The sequence below is a fragment of the Lucilia cuprina genome, chromosome 4 (assembly GCF_022045245.1).
Source record: "Lucilia cuprina isolate Lc7/37 chromosome 4, ASM2204524v1, whole genome shotgun sequence".
NCBI classification, from domain to species: Eukaryota; Metazoa; Arthropoda; class Insecta; order Diptera; family Calliphoridae; genus Lucilia; species Lucilia cuprina.
Window position 1 is genome coordinate 24,270,825 of NC_060952.1, and position 21,454 is coordinate 24,292,278.

Sequence of the window (21,454 nt, forward strand, 5' to 3'; positions counted from 1 at the left end):
AGATGGGATGCGTTACAGATCAGTCCTCTTTAAATTTGGAATGAAGAATTATTTTCCTAAGTAAAAGCTTTTTTATGTCGATTTTCATCGTTGTACTAATAATTTTCTTAAATATCCTCATCAAATTCTCCAAAGAGAATCTTATGTGAGGGGTACAGTCAATTATTGGCCTCTTTTTATGTCACTAAATAGCGTTAATGTGATTTATTGAAGGAGTCATACATATATGGTTGCTAGGGTTGTGAGTTAACGGCACATTCCGCATGAAATTCAGTAGCAAGACTAACGTCCGTGTAAAAGTTTCTTATATCGATTTGCATAACAGTATTTCGTAAATGGTATTATTTCGCAATTAAGTTAGTAATTTATGGACAGATCCTCATACAATTTGGCAGAGAGATTTTGGTTCTTATAAAACTAACGTGTTTCTTTTTTGATAGTGGGTATAAACAAAATCTAAAAATTCCATATAGTACTTAAAATCAAAAGCTAAAATATTTCCGTCCCTATAGAACTGGCTTATGTCATATTTTATGGTATTTTTTATTGCAAAACCAAATTTAATAAAAACACTTTTAGGAATTTATTTTAAAATTAACATTTCTTTATTTATTTAGGTTCATTTCATCATTTTATCATCAATATCATTACAGTTATACAATTTTTGTTTGTTAAATTAAATTATATTTTCAAGGTAATTTTACTTTATATTATTTTAATTTACAATGTAGTTTTTTGTTGTTTATATTTTTAAATATAATTTATAATATTACTTTTGTTTTATTTATTTAACATTTAAAATGTTTTGATTTATTACATTAAGAGGACAAGATTTTTTCATTTGGATTGGTATTTTTGTATTATTTCTCATATTTTTTAAACATAAATATAATTTGTATATTTGTTTACTTATGCGTGTAAATATTTATATAAAGATTTTGCTTAATATATTATTTAATACAATTATATGTAATCTCTTAAAACTTGCTAAATTTTTATGCAATTATTTTATTTTAATTCAACTTGAAATTAACTTAAACAGAAATATAAAAATTATAAACAATTGGCAATATTTTTTCATATTTTCTATGTTTATATATTTACTTTTTCTTAATTTAACTATAAAAATATAATTAATAATAAACAACTCCTGCTGTTTAAGGGACATTTTCAACATTTTACACTAATTATAACACATCCTTTTTTCAATTTTCTTTTTTTTTTTATTTTAGTTTAGTTAAATGTATTTTACCAAAAATTTTTTGTTTTTTTTATATTATGTACTCGTAGTATTTTATTTGTAAATTATTTTATTATTTTTTAATAATTTTTTAAGCCATCAAGTTATCTTTGAGATAATAATGCTAAACGTAAAAATGCACAGACATTCTGGGAATGTTGTTTTAAATCTAAAGTATATTTGTATCTTAATAATAATATTTGAATAGCTGTTAATAATTGTACAATTAAAGATCCTATTGAGTTAGCATGTACGATACCAGTGAGTAAAAGTAATTTGGAAATATCCATTGTAGAAATTTTGGATTTGCCCGATGAGAGGAATGAAAGAAAATTGCGCACTGTTGAACCTGATGAAAGAGTTACTAAAAAAAGAACATAAAGTAATTTTTAATTTAAAAAAAATCTTAAAAATCGTCTTGAAAAAATAATATCTAAGTATTTAAAAAAATGAAGAAGATTGATATGTTTTTAAAACATTTCAATAAGTTAAACTGAAAAGTTATTTTATATAATTTGACACTTATAACTAACCTCTTGCAGGCACTGGATCCTTCTGCGGTGTACCCAATTCAATTTCCTTGTATTCCTGATATAATTCACCAATTGTGGCTGTGCAACGCAACACTAAACCACCACCATGTACCGAATTCATGCCATAAACACTATGACCATAAACCGAAGGATTTACGCTGCTAAAATGAATACCCTGTAGTTGTAGCTTTAAACTAATACGAGATGCAATCAAATTATCGATAGTGCGTATAAATTGTGTTTCAATGTTATTAACCTAAAAATAAGAATTAAAGTAAAAAAATACATAAATAATTTAAAAATCTTTAGAAAATTTAATAAAATACACTATAACTTAAGGAAATATTAATTGAATTTAGAGTTTTGTTTATTTAATATTCTATAGTAAAATTTATGAAAGAAAACCACCTTTTGCTTACGCTAAACAAACCTTTTATAATAAACAAACAATAAGTTTTTTTTAAGTTTTAAACATATTTTTTGCAGTTGTTGCAGGCTTAAGGGAAAATTGCAATGTTGCAAATTTTATCAACAAGGCCTTAAGCTGTAAGACTCATCAACAGAAAAAAAGTAGTAAAACCTCAACCCTCTCAGCACATAATAAATGAAAGGATGAAAAAAAATCTGCAAAAACGCTTGAAGACTTAAAGCTACTACACATGCATATAAACGTAATATGTTTGGCAGTAGTTAAAATTAAAATCCCGGTAGTTTGCAGTAGAAACTCAATGTTATAACACTATAAATTACTTTTCATAAAAAATTTGTTTTATAAACCTTTGATAAATTGTTATGAATAAAACAGTAAATATGTATATGTGTTAAGCTAAGTAAAATTGTTCTTTTAAAATGAAAAGTGTCAATAGAAATTATCTAAGTAGTTTAAAAGATAACATTAGTCAAATAAATAATTAAATATTTCAAAGAATATTTTTTGTAAAATAATACATTAACTTGTAATACTGCTGGGTTGTATAATCAAAACTTTTATATACCCAGACACACAATCGCACTAGATGCACTTGGGGCATTTACTTGAATAATGTGTTGTATTGTGTTGCTCTTACAGCCGCTTTGTTGCTTTTGTGGCAACAACTGTTATTTAGTAGTGATGTACTACGTACAACATCTAAATCTACCAAAACTACTGTTGTTAGTCGTAATACTATTCTACTACATTATAATACTGCATCTAAATTATTAAAAGTAGAAACTTTGCTGTTTTATATTTTTTTTGCTTATAGTAAACTGTTCATTGTAAGCAGCTGAAATATGTAAAGCTCATTATATATAGCTTGTATTCTTTTAGAGCAGCTACATGTATTTATTGAGATTTTTAGATATTTACTTGTTAACCATTAGCACTCAGTCATAGTTAAACTAATATTGAAATAAAATTATTAATTATGTTTGGAGCTCTTAATGTGAGTGAAACAGTAAAATAAAAATATAATTACAGATTCTTTTATTTATATAACGTGTTCTTTTTATTTATATTTTTGTCTTAGTAAAAAAACATTTTTTTGTTTTTTATAATCATTGTATTGGAACCAGACGTATACGTAATATTAAATTTTTTATCATAATTTGACCATGAGATGTAAAATATTTTCTCCTTCATTTATTTTGTGGAAAATGTCTACTTTTCAAAAATTTATAAAAGTTGGATGTTTTGTATTTGCAAAGGCCATAGAAGGGCATCTTTAGTGCACAAATTTCACGGTAACAGTCATCGTTGCGTTTCTATTGAATTATTTTTATAAAAACACACTTCTTTTTTGCATATGAAAAAAGTGGGAGTGTTTAGTTGTTACTTAAAATTACCTCTGATTAATTTGCTTTTGTGTAATCATACAATTACACAAACGCATACATAATTTCAAACCAAAAAAGAGGTGTAAATTAGTGGAAATTATTAAGATGTGTAAATATAATTTACAAGTATATCCATTCCTCTATCCGGTAGCAACTATTCAAAATTTCTGATTTTTTTTTAACTTCGGAATTTTATTACTGGTACTTAAAACGATCATACAGACTAACCCCAATTATATCAACACCCTTTGTTTTCTACATACATATATTATACCAAAATTTAGGTATTTATACTTGCAACAAAGTTTATTCGCATTTCTCATTTTTTTTGTTTTTTGGACTCAACACAATTTTCAATGAACTTTTATTATGTGCCACAGCACATAATTTGTGGTATTTGATGATTTTAGCCTGCACTGCTTCATGTTATTTTTGTTAGTCTAGTTATAGTTGCGTTTATTTTGGTATTTTTATTTTTTTTTAATCCTGCGTTATCCTTAACATGTTTTGTTATACATGTTTGTTAGTAGAAAGTGAGTTTCGTGGTATTTTTTTATTTTGTTTTAAATATTTTAGCAAATTATTTAATCGTATGTAAATTTTAATTTTGTATAGATTTTAAGCTCTATACATGAATGGTGTTGTTTTTTGATAAAAGTAAATAAATTATTATTTACATATTGTATAAAGGTTTAAAATATATTTCGGTAAATAGGTATTGATTATTAATGTATTGGAAGTAATTTAGGCTAGTATAGTTGGGAATTACTGAAAAATTTGCTTAATAAGCCGTAAAGGGTATTTTAGTTTTATAGAAAATATTCAATATTTATAAATTTTCTAAAAAAAAAGATAATCTTTTTTGTTTTACATAATTTTCATGGAATTTTAAATTAACGGATAGTTATTGAATTTAATTTTTAAATGAAGCTACTTCTTGAAATGCTTTGTGTTTGGTATAACTTCATAATATTCGCTGTTCCAAATGTTATCTACTCTCTGATTAAATGTAATTCTTACTTCCTTAAACGTTAAAACTCTTTTAAGTTTGTACATTTACACAATATTAGTGTTACTTTTTTGGATTTTTATAACTTCATATATATATTTTATTTAATTTTTTGGTTCTTAAGTTAACAATTATCAAACGACAATGGTTGACACATTTCTTCCATTTGTATTCATAGCTTTTAATCCACGATTTTGCCGTTACTTAATTTACACAGACTACTCACACGCATAGAAAACAACATTCAGTTTAATTTGAGCTGTCATAAAAGAATGTTTCATTTGGAAAGAAAATAAACGAAAATATTTTAATGAAGAGATGGATAATACTAATTATTGTTGTATTTTTCAACATTTACACTACATATTTAGCAGTTTCTAGAATACATAAATTTTTAAAATGTTCTGTGGCCGCCGGTAGGTTAGTGGTTAGTGTTCTAGTCTGGTAAACCGGAGGTGGTGGGTTCGATACCCACCCGTGACACTGGTTAAGAACAGTCCCGATAGAGGCTTAGGTGTATTTCTTCGGATTTGATGTGTATACATTGTCATTTCAAACTAACTGACTACCTAACTAACTAACTAACTAACTAACTTAAATGTTTTTTTCTTTCAATATAGTTTGCAAATTATAACTTTATTTGCTGCTTTTCAATTTTTGCTTTGTTTTATATAAATATTATTTCTATATTGCAGTTTTTCATATACGCATTTTTGTGAAGATGAGAGTACAATAATATATAATTTCTTGCTTTTTCGCTCATACACTTTAAACCCACATTTTAATCAGTTTTGCCATTAATCTTTTTTTACCAGTAATTATCGTAACTAGTTTTTAAAACGCCAAAAATGTATTGCCAAGATTTTATTGTATTAAAAAATTGGTCTAGTTTTGTAAACGAAATGCAAACAAATCAAAATTAGATAATATATATTTTTTTAAATTTTGAAGAATAAAGTTTAAAAAGAAAATATACTTTAAATATTTTACAAACACCAAAACGATGACGAAATTATTTAATTGTTCCCTAAAGTGTAAATATTTTCACCATGAATTCACACGATGCATCACAAAAAACATGCATTTACATATTTCGGATTCCCTGTTGACGGAATCTAAATCAATTTTTTAATATTTCTAAATCCGTTAATGCATATATAGAATCAACATTTCTTTGCCCATTTACCATCAGAACAAACCCATTATAGTAAAGGGTATACGAATTTCCGTCTATGAAAAGTGATTCACCAATAAATTATAAATAATACTTGGCAATGTTTATAAGCACACTACACTAGATTTTTAATTTACACTGATCTGCAAAAAAAATTGTTTTTTGCACCTTTCAATTCCATTAAATGATTATGATAACATAGAACTTTTTAGCATGTCAAACTTTTATGTGATATCTATTAAAAATTATCTAAGCTAGAGCTGCAATGCTCTATAATTTTTTAAACTTTGACATCTGAACATTGATAAATTGCAGAAATCGCCAAGGTTTTAAAATATAATGAGTTTGTGAGTTATTTAATATTTCTATAAAGTCTTCATTTAATAACAGGGGACCATAGATTCTCCCCAGACAAAAAATATTATGCCAACGCTTAAAATCTTGAACTAGTTACCTAAATATATAAAATAGTATCTTTAAAAAATTCCTTACTAACACGTAACATAGATACAACCGAAATCCTTGAACTCAAGGGGCTATTATATGTCGATGTTGACCCACTTACTCTATACAACTGACAACATTGTATAATTTTATGTTTTACAAAGCATCTAGTAAACTGTATGTGAAATAGCACAAACACATAAAACCATAAAGGAAAACATAATATTTCTTAAAGTTTCTGTAAAATAAATATCAAATGTAAGGAAGCGTCAGTAGTAAGTATTTTCACAACTGCAGTTGTTGCTGTGCTGTGAGAGTATAAGTTTTATTGTTATGGAAGCACAACCCAATATGAGGACAGTTTGTGTCGCCAAAACACCACATATTTCATGTGGGGATTTTAGTTTTCTATTCATGTTTTTTAGGGCTCAAGTAAAAAAACATAAACGACAAATAAAACTAAAAACTCTAAATAACAAAGAATATACTTTATTTGTGCTAATGTTGTCTAGTTGGTTGTTCTGTTGCTAGATTGTTGCATTTAGTCCAAAAAAAACTGGCATCTTAGAGATTTCTTAGGATAGTTTATTTTTTTCTTTTTAGGTAAAGTAGTTTATGCTGCTCTTCTTTAGCACTCTATGATAAGTTCTTATACAAACATACAAATATATGTGTATAATAACAATATCTTAAGTAGTTTCTTTTTTTTAGGTTTAAGTCCTGCCAGAGAAGGCTAAGACATAGATATTTGGGACGCATAAAGAAATACCGATTTTAGACTCTTGTGTTTACTCCCTATAAAGGGAGGAATTTTTATGAATAAAATTAGTTAGGCCGAAGTTCATCATAACAATACTTTTTATAATAGAATTAACTACTTTCCTTCCCTTCCGAGAGGATCACTGTGTATGTGAAGTCAAATGAGGCCCGATCATATCGGAAAATTTAATTTTGACATATAAAAAATGTCATTTCATTTAATCTTTGCTATTTTTGTTATAAATACACCAATGTGCCTCTTTTAGAAAATACAAAACTTAGATACCTTATAAATGCAACAAATCTTTATGCATTTTCGTGGCGTGGTTTTAGTATTTTTCTCACATTTGCTTCTTGCAATTTACACTTTTACACATTAACATGTGTGGAGATATAAACACACATCGTCATACAATGCGCAAGCAAATATATCTGTGTAGTTGGTAGGATTCGATCATTTGTATGTGGGTTTAGGTTGTTTGTTATACTTCTTCCACTACTACTACAACTGCTATTTAGCTGTTCTATTTAGTTTTTTTTTGTCACACAATTTTTATGTGTGACGTATATGTGCATGTATGTGCCTCAGTGCGCTCAGTGAACAAGTGTATGTATGTATCTTTGCATTTGTATCTAAGTCCACTTGATTGCTATTACTGTTATTCTAAATATAAGATGCTTAAACTTGCATTTGGCTTAAAATGCTTTAGAAAAGTCTTTCATGCGAAAACAGCTTTTATGCTTAATGGCTGTTATTTAGTGCAATTCACTGTAAAATTGTAGTCATAATAAAATTGTAAAAAAGAAACATAGCAGCTAAAAAACACAACTATATACTTTCTCCAAAAACAACAAGGAATAATTTTTGTTTGATTGTGCAAGTACTGTAACAGGTCTAGAAATGAATGGCTTTACAAAAAGAATACCAATGGAGCCGTAGTGTGATCTTAATGAAATTTTGCGGTATATGATGAATTTGCTTTTCATATATTTAACCAAAAAAGTTTGACCTTGTCTACCCAAAATATTTTGGGTGTAACTTATTAGCTTTTACATAATTTGAAAAAATTCTTTAAGTTTAAGTGCATTTTTATTTTACTTATTTATTTTTCAACATTACTAAAATCAATGAATTCCTTTAAAGTTTGCTAATATATATGAAAAATAAATTTTTGCATTTACATGTAACTGCATGTTATTCTTTATCGTAATGTGTAAAAGTATGTGTTAAAGGATTTACGCTTGAATATTTTTGTATTTATTTAAAAATGAGTTTTTTTAATGTTTTTCTGTGTACTTTCAGTAGTTATTTACTTTTTTGTGCTCATATGTTTAGAATCATGTTTGACCATGTATACGCTCACATATACATACTCACGTATTATTTTATATTTTGCAGCCATTTTTTCTTGTTTGATTTAGTATTTAGATAGGATTACGTAAAGTATGTATATAAATAGTTTTTCTAATAGTATTTTTTTTATTTCCTTTTTAATGGAATATTTGTGTAGAAATATTTAAGCATCAAAGGATTATTTTGAGTGAAAATAAAGGAAATACAATTGAAAAAATAAAAGTGATAATGTGTGATATTTAACAAATGGTATTTTTATTATTATTATTGAAAAATAGATAGATATGACTCTTCAATAGAATTAGATTATAAGGGTGCTTTGCTTTCTTTTTTAAGACTTATCGTATAGGATCTAAAAAATATACACAATAGAAAAAAGATTTATTGAGATTTAAGTGTTTTACCAAGCCTTATATGAATAATAATAATATTATAGAATTAAAAAAAGTTATCATATGGTTTAAATAATTCAATATAAAAGATTTTTTATTTTTCTTTAAATCAAGGCAAATGATTTATATTGCTTGTGGAGAAAAGTAAGACATATTATAACAAACGTTGTGTTGTTTAATAATTTTGTTTTAAATATGGAAAGTAGTAAAAATTATGATGTTTCAATATCTTAGCTCCAAAATGGATTAAATTATCTCATCGTATAGTAAACTTACTACAACTACAACGATTCAAACAATTAATTCTGTATTGACAAACAAAACTTATGCGCTATTCCCATAATAAAAATTACCTTTTGAAATAACTCATTGTTGCAACATTAATGCTAAAGACTCATGCATTATTACTTTGCCAAATATGTATATGAATTTTTATCACTCAGTAACTGAACAAGTAGTTGAGTTTCTTGCCAACTTTATCTTATTTGTTATTTATATTGGTTGTAACACAGAACATTTGGTTATTCTTAGTAAGTAAATTTTTAGTGATTTACTATTTGTTTCAACAACAGTCCAATTTGGCTCATTATTTGTATTTTAAAATATAGAGCGGTTTTATACTGAACCAATGAAACTCTACATATTTCAATTGCGGTTAAAGGAAATAAAAAAATATAAGAGAAGTTAGAATAAAAAAGTTAATGTGTTTATGAAAAAAAAAAATGAAATAAAAAATCATTCAACGTACTGACCACAATAACCATAGTTTTATTAAAAACTAACCACAAAATAAACGAAACATACTTAAATGCTGAAATACTAGTTATTTAAATTTGTTAAACTTAATTTAAAAAAAGATGTGAATTTCTATAAACTTGTCAACTTTTAATGAAACCCTACCTGCAATACCACAATTAACGTACATATTTAAATAACTTTTGCACACAAAAGTATTTACAATTTATTTGAATTTGTATTAAAATTTATTTTGTATTCAAATTCCTTATAAAAATATTTTGTTTGACTTCTAACATTTTTAAAACAAATTAAAGGTATTTAACATTATTACAAAAATTCCAATTAAAATATGTATATAAGGGTATAACTTTTATAAAATTTTGGAAAATCGGTACTATCCATACAACGCAAAAATAAAGTTAAAAAAGACTATCGTCTCTTTTCGAGTTTTTAAAAATAGCCTTGGAATTTTCAGATATTTACACCAAACAAAATTTTCGATATTTACGATGAGAAATCGATTAGCTGCGGAAAGTCTTTTCACCATGAAAAAGGATTTCGTTAGCAGAGCTACTGGCGATTGTGTTGTTTGGTTATAACCCTAATGTGTACACAAATGTATGTACGAAATTATTTTATATATAATAAATTTGTTAAAAGTGATATAATTTCAGATACAAAAGTTTTAATTTTGTTAAAAAAAATTAACATTTTATTTTATTTGTTATCAAACAAATAAAAATGTATAATCGGACATGGCCGACCATATGATATCCTACACCAATTGAAAGCGAGCGCACAAGCGTTACATGGATATTTAGTCGAAAAAAAAACAATCAAGTGCCTCAGTTTTCTTAAAAGGTGTAAGACATACACTTTCATCATATTCCTCCTAAAATGGGACACAATTCTGAATGCGCTTCAAAATCTATTTTCGGTCTAGCACAATTCTTTTGATTCATTGATTTACTTGAGCACCGTCGCAATGTAGATGCGTTTTACAACTCATCGATACTACAATGAAATAAGGAAACTTTTTTCAAAAAAAAAAAAAAAAATATATATATATATATATATATATATATATATATATATATATATATATATATATATATATATATATATATATATATATATATATATATATATATATATATATATATATTATATATATATATATATATATATATATATATATATATATATATATATATATATATATATATATATTCACACGTTACATGCGTTAGTCTGTAAAGGCAAGCTCATTTGTGGTCGATTAGCCATTGGATCCTACAGAGTTGTTATATGATTATAATTTTTCGTTGATTTTAAGAAATAAGTTTGTCATTCCGTTTTTAATTCCTATAATATAATTTTATTTTATTTTTCTATGTCTTTCGTTTTGTGTGTTTAGATATTTGTTGGTTTAATTGCCTTGTGTGTTTTATTTTTTTTTTTCGTTTAGCGTTGCTTTTGGTGTTATAATATTGTAGTCAGGATAAAATTTAAAATTTAAAAAACTAATGTGTTTAAAATACATTATGGTGAAGAGTATATAAGATTCGGTACAGCCGAATATAGCACTCTTACTTTTTTTTATCATATTCTTATTTTAAGTAGTACTAAACTTAAAAATCATATTTGAGAAAAATAAAACAATATTATAAAAAAACATAATAGAATTAAATGAAAAGTGAAATCTCTTATTACCAGACAATCGACATTAATTTTACATTTTATGCACAAAAAAATATTCTAAAATATAAGAGAACCAACAAAATAACCCGTAATGAAAATTGTGTGTTTAAGTACTTTAAATAGAGTGTCAGCAACACAATGACTATAAATGCATATAACTTTTTAAGCTTATTGTAATACGAGTAATTTTAGTTTTTGTGTTTTTATTCGTTCACAATACACTTTACTTAGTTTAAATTTGGAAATTTTAATTTTGATATAAAGAAACGTGTTGATAATTTAACCTTATATTATAAAGATAATTTTCAAATTTAATAAAATTATTTTGTAAATGAAATAATGATAGAGTAAAATTAAAATTCTATTATGGAAATATGTGTGCATGACCAAAATATTAATACTGATAGTATTGTATGTAAGTAAATACATAGTACGTATACTTAATATTTATTTAATTGTTATGTCTATATTACGTATACGCCACCACAATGACTATTATTTTCGATGCGTTTAGTGTTCGTGTTAGTGATTTCAATTTGGTAGTTTCACTTCCTCTCTCTCTCTTTTGTGTTTAGGTAAAATGTAAATTGAATTGTTAGATTGTATTTTTTTTTTTTTTTTTTTTGAAGCACTTTAACCGAATTAGATTACAAACATTGCATACGAATGACTTGTTGTTTGCACTAAATGTTTGTATCAATTCGTTAACAAACAAACCATCAGACAAAGAAAATATGTAAATGAGGGGATAATCATTAGATCATTGTAATACGCAGCAGCAATATAGATGTCTAAGATAAATGTTTTTTTTTATTTTTTTGTTTGTAAATTGAATACCATTTACTGGAACATAATGAAAGCAAATATTGTACTCCATTTTTAATTTTGATTTTAAGTTAAATTTAAGTAAAAATATAGTTTTAAAAGTAAGCTCTATCAAAATTAAAATTAAGAAATTATGCTTAAATGTTTAATATAGAGCAAGTCTAAGGATTCTAGGATTTTGGGTTTCAAAGCCCATGAATTTAACCTTAGCTGTTAATAATGTTGGTTTTGAATGCATACATATATGTGTTTATTTAACAAACAAAATACTTTGTTTTAAATCAATCTTCATAAAACAAGAAAAAATTATAATTTGTATATTTAAAACATTGGCTAATATTATTTTCTCAAATTATAAATAATACAAAGAAACTTATGAACATTTCAGGCAGATATATTAATTATATTCAAAAATATATTACTAAACGATAGGTATACAATATGTATATATTAATATATATAAACAACATTTTATATAAAAAAAACTATTAAATGTCTAACTGCAGCGCAAAACTAAATTTTATAAACAAATTTACAAAAAATTTCAAGAAAAAATCATATCGTTTTAGATTTAATATCTTTGCGCATTTAATTTCAAATTCCACAAACCTTAAAATTACTTGTCTTAACAAATAAATTTCTTTCATACAAATTTAATTTAATTCAATTCTCTTCATTTTACGAACTTTTAACAGACTTTATTTTTGTATTTTTCTACACAATTCTAAAGGAAATTCAATCAACGATTTGCTTTGAAATTTTATACTGAAAATCAAGTACCATTTAAAACAAATGATTGAGCGAAAGTAAAAATGCTTTTGTTTTTTTTTCACTCAAATATGGTATGGTTTGAATGTGGTAGAATGAGTGTCTTAAATAATAAAAAAAACAGAAATAAAACCATTGATATTATTAGCTGTCATTCATACAATAAATGATTGAATGAACGAGATGACTGCTTGTTCAGTTGGTGGCAGTTGCTCCACAAGGCATTTGCCGCATTGACGTTATGAAAAAATAAATGAATCTTTTAACAACTACATCATAAATTTAATTACTTATGGTACATTCATTTTATTTCTCTTTCTACCTTTATCGAACAGTTTAAAGCAAAAATATCGCATTAAAGTGGTTCTAGTTAAAATTTGGGAAAGTTTTTATATTAATTAATAATATAAATTTATATTATTGCCACATGGCATGCTTTAATGTGTTCTTTATGGAAAATTTTTAAATGTGTTTAACAGGGTTCTTTTACTTAACTGATTTCATAAAACAGCTACTTTTTATTTTAAAATGTTATTTTAATTGTTTAACTGTTTTAGTAAAAAATAGCTCGAAACGAATCAGTGGTAATTTACTGATATATTTGATATTTTGCTTTGGTGTCGAATTTCTTAGAAGGTGGGGTTTAAATAAAACATTTTACTATTCGTTAAAAAAAATCTTATAAAAACTTTAAATATTTAGTAAATTTAATAAAACAATGTATCAAAGATCATGCAAGTGGTCCCAAATCATTTTTTCCAATCATATCTAAACGCTCATAATGTTCCAATACCTATTCATATTATTTTATACATTCTTGCACATTTAATAAATATTTTTCACATAATATTTTCATTGCAATTTATATATCTTTTTAAGGACAACACGTAACGCAATGTTAAAATTTGTTTCAAATAAAAATATAGTCTAGTCTTTTGTTTAATTTGCTAGAAAATATATAAATAAATACAAAAATTATATACCAATATTTTGTGTGCTTTTTTTTTTTTTTTGTTTATTCTTTTATATATATTAAATAAATCTTTAAATATTTGAAAATATTAGTAGTGATATACAAACGAATGGCATTTGCCAAAATGTAATGAAAAAAATCTTAACATTAGATAAATATGAAAATATATTTCTTTTACACACATTAAAAAGCTTTTTTCAATTTTCCACTAAATTTGGCAACGAAAAGTTCAACTATTTATCTTCGTTAAGGTTCTTTGACGCCACAAGAATGCAAAAAGTAACAACAAGAACAAATAAATGAAAAAAAAAATAAAGAAAAAATTGGAAAAATAAAAAATATATATATAAAACAAATATACAGAACAAAATAAACAAAGATACTAAATGAACATAGAAATTCATATATACATGAGAGTATGTTTATGGATCATATGAATACTTTTTTTATATATATTTTTGTATAACTGACAGAGAGGCTAAGGAATTTAGTCTTTTTGGTTTTCTCTCCCAAAGTTTGTTTGTTTGAAAAGTGTTCTTTTTAAAGTTTGTACAACTGATACCAGGGGAATAATTCATCGTATGAGTTTGCCACATTTACCATGTACTTGTAAACATAAGTATGTATATATAAGAGAAAAAAGGTAAAATTAATTCTACTATAATCTCCCGTTTGTTGTTGAAGTTTGTGTTATTGAGGTTTTCGCTCCCTTAAGGAAACATACGTTGATACAAGTGTGTTTTATAACTTCAAAGAAATTCTTTTTTAATTAAATTCATTCCTTAACATTACTGCTAAACAAACACATACACTAAATAACAGCTTTTTTACGAGAGCAGTCTTTAAGGTAATTCGAAAATACCCAATATGAGGCTTTAGCAAATTTTATTTATTATTTTTTCATCCATGATGAGAAATGGGGGTATCAGATAGAAATATTGTAAGGAATATAATCTGGGTCCATATTAAATTCTATGTTGATTTAGTCATGTAAGTCCGTTTGTTTGTTGTAGACATGATATCTATAGCATAAGGTAGTAAGCAGAAATTTGGAACACATATTTTCCATTCTTAAGCACTGTTTGCAATTAAAAATGGGCTGTGTTGGTCCATGCGTTTTCACATCCCCCATTCAAGCACTTCCCTTAACACAGCTTAATTTTTTGGAAAGCAATTACGATGAAATTTTGCAATAGGTTGTTTTTTGAACACATAAATAATTTGAAAAGTGGACATAGGTTCACAGTCCGTCAGAAAATGACTTTACTGATCATAGTTGAATTAAAAATACCAAACTATCAATGAAATTTGAAGCAGAGAAGTATGATAGTTACAAATTTTATTTTACAAAATCTTATAAGGATAGGTTCATAATTGATCCTTTCTTCCATATAATACCGCTTCGGATAATTAATTCAACGTTCAAGCATCACTTAAAAATAAAATAAGATTTAAGTAATAAAAATTTGTTGATTGGTTATATAGGGCTTTTTGATTTTTCAAAATTAATGCCATTCAATTAATATTTTGAATGGCATTAAACATCAATAAGAATGTTCCTGGTTATAGAAAATCTATAAGACCAGCCTAGTTTAAATAAAATAATAAATAATAAAAAATTGCAATACATACATCCATATTTTATCAACAAATCTTTTCAAACTGACCTCCTACTTGCACATTACATTCAAACAGGAACCAAAACAAACACACACTCACATCTATCTCGAGGAGAAACTAATTTATTTATTATCAAACCACATACACAAACTCTTGTGTTTGTTGTTATTGTTTCTGTTAGAATTTTTGTTTTATAGCAGGAAGGTGGGAAATTTCTTTCAGTAAAATGAAATTGTTGCCACTGACATATGCACAATAATATACACATACTCTATATTCTCTCTTTACTGTGTATGTGAGTGTGCATATTTGTATTGGTAACTAAATATTTTCTACTGTATCCTCCGTATCTGTTTTAGTCATATGTAAGCTAATGGCATTTGTGTAAAATTAAAAACATATTTTCTTAAATTACATTTCCCAAAAGCAGTGTGCTACTTTCAATTTACTTTGCCTGACTACACCTACCTAAACTCTAAATAACTTTGATTTACATCTATGAAAATTCTTGAAAATTTATTTTCTACTTTTGCACGTATGCATGTAGGTGTATTCTCTATTTTTCACTTTTTTATTCCATTTTTTGCTTTTCAAATATTATTAATTGCTAATTTACAAGTCAAATGATTAATGTTTCATATTTTTCCTTTTTCTTCGATTTTTTTTAGAATTTGTTTGCTAATTTACGAAGGAAATTCCAGCACAAAATGTTTGTAATTAAAACAGAAGAAAAATAAATATGAGGGAAAAATTAATACTTCTTGCATATGTATGAACTTCTTTATTTAACCCTTCAAAATGATTCAATATAGTTGCACAATGGGAATTTTGAAAAAAAAACTCCATTTAAACCATTTGGTCATTTGCACCTAAATGTCTACCGGGACTCAAGAATTAAAAAGTCTTAAAAAATAATAATACTTAATTCCACCTTATTTTTATATACAAATTGTAAACAATGATAAATCAAATTACATCCTATTTCAGACTTTTTTCCTTCTAAGTAAAAAATGTATTTTAAAAATTGATATTACACAGAAAAAAATTTAAATATATTTAGTTATCAAAACAATTGAAGTAAGCAAGTTTTGTACTTATAACCGAATTGATGATATTGATTTGATGATTTTTCCAAATAACGAATTAATCAGAACAATTAATATCAATAATTAAGATAAGATTTAACATTGATTAATTTATTAATTATATAAATTAAATATTTAATAAATATAAAACTGTTTTTTTATTAATTTACTAATCAAATGAATTAAACTGTTCGGTAGAGAATTTTTTAAAAATCAAATAAATAGTTAATGAAAACAATCAAATTATAATCGATTATACACAACGTTACAAAAATAGCACTTTCACAACTGAACAAGTAAAGTGTTCTAAAAATCGTCAAGAAACTTGAACATTATATGCCTAAATTTTTTTGACTATTTAAGAATTATTAATATCTCTATCAAAAAATTCTAAATAAAATATAAAAAAAATAAAATAAAAAAGTAGGCCAGAAAAATTTTTTCAATCAATTAAAAAAATAATTAATCAATTAAAAATTTGATCAAAATGGTACACTTAGGTTTCAAACAACGAGGTAATTATGACAAATTAACATTTGTTTAAATAAAAATTATAGAAGGAGAAAACATGTTAATTAAAAATAAACAAACGGTAATTTTTTCAGTGTATTTTTGAGCAAATATTAAAGTGATTTTAAAACATACAACTATAAAAATCAAAGATCAATAAATGGCAAATTTTCCTTATTATTTTCTAACAATTCAACTGATAAGTAGAAGAACACAAAATTAATCAATAATCATTTTTATAGATTGTTTTTAAGAAATCTATAAAAATAAATTTTTTTTATGATTTCTTAATCATATAGTAAAACTGTAGAAATTATTTCAAAAATATAGCAAAAATTATTTCATTTTACTTAAAACCTACAGTCATAAAATACCCAAGCATCCCATAGTGTAGATACGAAACGTTCAATTGACAGGAGTAATTCTGGCTATGACTGTTATAGAAATAACGAAAATGTACACAAAAAATATACAATAAATAGAAAACCATGGATGTGTTTTTACCACAGAACCTGTGTATAACTCTATAAATTTCAATGGACAGCATCAGATGAACCAAAAAGAAAAAAACATAAGGTCCTTGTCTCAAAAATGTTGATATCCACAGCATGAAATTTCGTTTCTGTTTGATCGGTAATATACTTTTTCAAGTTTCGTTTAACTTCTATATTTTCCAATCTGATCGAAATATTTGTATTACCTATACATTCATATACACACATACATATATTTTTTATATGGATGTGTTTTTACATTTGTGAATAGTTATATGTGGAAAGAAGAGTTTATATTGGGTGTTTGTGTGCTACATTCAACAGCAATCTATCCAATCAGTTGTCATTTGTATAAGAGTACACTTTAACTTTAGTTTCAGTTCACTACAAGTTACGTTTGTGGTTATTGTGGTCTAGTTGATTTTAAATCATTTATCATTTACTACCAATGTAAAGTTGTTTTTATATTGAATATACTATTTGCTAAAAAATTACTTATTTTTTAGCTTTATTTTTTATTATTCCACAACTGCATTCCTTTTTATAGAATTGTTGGGTTACGTTTTTTTTTTATTTTCATTAGTGTTTTTAACAAAATATGTTTAGTTAGAAACTTAGATTCCTATTTTTTTATTTATTTTTTTTGTTTCCTGTTATTAATGGTTGCAAAATTCTAAATGGTTTTCTAAAGAATTTAAATGTATGTCTTATGTATTTTATTACAATTATTTAAAAGTTTAAGTTTAAGTTAAATTTTTTAAATATATCAAATTCATTTTAAATTTATTAAAATTTCTATAAAATGTTAAACAATTAAAATTAACATACATACATAAAACTAATGACGAAATTTATCATTTATTTATAAAACTTATTTAATTATTTAACTAAATGAAATAGTGGAATATTATATATAATTGCTTTACTCTTTGTGAAGATAAAAAATACTGAAATAATTTCGATCCAAATGATATTCCTAAAAAACCCATATTTGTAGCATAGTTATAGAAATATATGAAATATAGCATATATACATATTTAATATTCTTTAAAAAATGTGGGGTTTTTTTCTTCCGGAAATTACTGTAGAAACCACTATATATTATAATTCAATATACTCTTCACCTTTTGAAGAGTATATTAAGGAATTAAAGCTTTTTGAAGTTTCCACATTGTGAACAAACAGTTTAACACAGTTTAATTTCCTTTTTGCACAAAATTTATTTTTTTATTAAAAAAATTTTACATTATTTAAACTAATATTTATCTAAAAATTAATAACTGCAGTATGAACAACAATAAGAAGTTTTATAAGAAATATAGCAGAAATCTTAATACTTAATGTGTAATCTATAATCAAAGTTGTTAAAGTTTTATCCTTTACTCGAGTAACTTTTTAAAGTCCACTTAACTTGCAATCAGTAAGAACGTATAATATATGTATTTATATGTATACATTGTACATATATACGTTAGAATACTGCATTATGCCAGTAGAAGTAACAGCCAAGGTAAAAATACTGGTAGTTAAAGTGTAAAACACATCACCAAAAATTGCTTGCAAACCACATGTGTCTAAAATACATGATGACTTATTTATGTATGAAGTGTGTATGTATGTTTGTAGAATACTTATGCAAGCTAACATATATGTGTATAAGTATTAAAGTGGATTCGTGTTCACAGCGTTACATATTACTAACTGTACGTAAGTAAAACTTTCACTCACACTCTGTCGATTTAGTTTAAAAACTGTACTACACGAGAGCCAGGTAATACTTGCAATAATGTTTACATAAATTTTAAAAGAACTTAACAAGTTATTACCGTTAAATCTTAAAATGTACTTTTCTCTCTCATTTCTATTACACAAATGCAAACAAAAACAAGTACTTGATCACACACAGCCACACGCACCTTAAACTATAATCTCATACATTCGTTAGTGATGATAACCTGTAACAAACGATTTTTCGATTTTCCTTTTTTTACTTTTTTTATTAAAGGAAATTTATCATCTGAAGATGCACATACATTCATAGATACCAGCAAAGCAGTTATAGTTTATTCTGTTATTAGATATAATATTAGTTTAAAGCAGCGAATGTAAGTACGTATGAAAAAGTAAGCGGTAAGTTGTGAGAATCTATGATATAAGAAGAATAAGCAAATAAAAGGTAGAAAATCTTTGTACAAGTATGTTGTAATATTTTATCAACTTTATATTTTAGTTAGTTCGTTATATAGGGAAAAAGATTGCAAAATAGCAATCATAGAAATCTCATTTGTAGATTATATGAAATTTTGTTATTATTGCAACAAACAGAGATGGCCAAGTAAAAATCAACTTATTTCATGTTTTTTATAACTTTGAAGGTCTTTATTATATATATTTAAGTAGTTTTCATACTACAAGAGGGAGAAAAGTTTGACTTGCTTAAGTTTAACGTGACAATATAGACTTTCTTCATAACAAATTTATAACAAAAAAAAAAACCTGTCCGATTCGATATATAAGTTTTTTAACCAAATTTTGTTAAGACATAATTTTTCCTTATACATATTTAGTAACTAAACAGACCACACTAATCACTATACTGCAATTTCCTAACATGTTTAGTGCTACTTGTTACGTAAATTGTTCTGTTTGCCCTTTTTTACTTTATTACCTTGAATACTCGCAAGGGAATTAGTGCTGTATATATCAAGAAAAATCTTGAAAATATTAAATCAACACACTTACTCAATATATACAATTATAATTTAAACCATTATTTAAAGTACATTTAATAATTACTTGGAAAATAATTTGTTGTTTGTTTCCTTGTATTAAAAGTGAAAAAACAATATTTTTTTATAACGATAAGAAAAAGTAAATAATGAAATTTAAATGTAAAAACAAAATAATGGCTTTAAGTTTATACAAATTATTTATACTTATTTTTTTATTTTAATTTCGAATCTTAGATACATATACAAATAACTACATTTTTTGTCATTAAGGTTATTGAAATAGCAAAACATAAAAGAGTCTATTATAATTCACAATAGACCGAAATTGATTTTAAGATTGGGGACAAATGATTGAACGTTTTAAATCAATACAAAATAATGTTATTGATGAATGTTGCATACATTAAAAAATTATACAAATGGCCTTAACAAAATTTCCAAAAATATTTAAAAACATATATGAAATTGAGTTTATAATATTAAAACCCAAATGATATGTTAAAAAAAATTCAAATTAAAGGAAGAGAGCTCATAATAAATAATCTTTTTTGAACCCAAATTTTCTTTTGATAAAAAAAGCATTATGTAGTTTTTTTCTTAAAAGTGTGAACAGTTGAATTGTAAATAAATAATTTACATACATTCATATGTATCTAAAAACAAAAATCAAACATAAAAAGGGATTGAAAATATGTGAAAGTAAAATATGGATTTCCTTTTATACTTGCCACCTCTTTTGTTTCCTCAAGTAATGTTCACTCTTCCATACCAAAATGTAACACATCATTCATCAAAATGTTATGGGATATATGTATATAAGGGGAGAAAAACGAAAACTACTATCAAATATCATACTGATAATATTGTTCACATCATCAGCATATATTTTATATTCTGGTTTTAAGATACTAACAACTTGTGTTTGTGTATATGTATATTTATGTTTATTACCACATACATACATATTTTATTAATTTTATTTTATTTTGTGGACTTTGCTGAAAATTAAAGTTGTGAGTTCTATTTAAAAAATCTAAATTTAGGAATATTTGATGAACTTGAGATTTCTGCGACTACAAACTAATAATATCACAGGCCAAAAAATGGTTTACCCAGAAATTATAGTATACTTTTCTTAAAGATCGAGCTACACTGAATACGAATTCATCCTTCACATGTACGATTTGAAATATCGTGTTTTAAAGATTGATAGGCTATTTTTTATCCTCTTTGAGATGTTACTAACAGTTTTAAAATAAAGGTTTAATATCTGACATATCATCTAAA

The 21,454-nt window shown here is 25.1% G+C and overlaps 1 protein-coding gene across 1 annotated transcript in view; it reads right to left on the reverse strand.

The window, feature by feature from the left end:
* Positions 1 to 1,226: 1,226 nt before the first annotated feature.
* LOC111674812 overlaps positions 1,227 to 21,454 on the reverse strand; it is a 66,103-nt gene continuing 45,875 nt past the window's right edge. Inside the window, exons 6-7 of the mRNA XM_023435473.2 lie at positions 1,774 to 2,029; positions 1,227 to 1,604 (exon numbers count right to left, since the gene is read on the reverse strand). Of these exons, the coding sequence (XP_023291241.2) occupies positions 1,345 to 1,604; positions 1,774 to 2,029 (516 nt within the window). The 3' untranslated portion in view covers positions 1,227 to 1,344. The remainder of the gene's footprint in view (positions 1,605 to 1,773; positions 2,030 to 21,454) is intronic.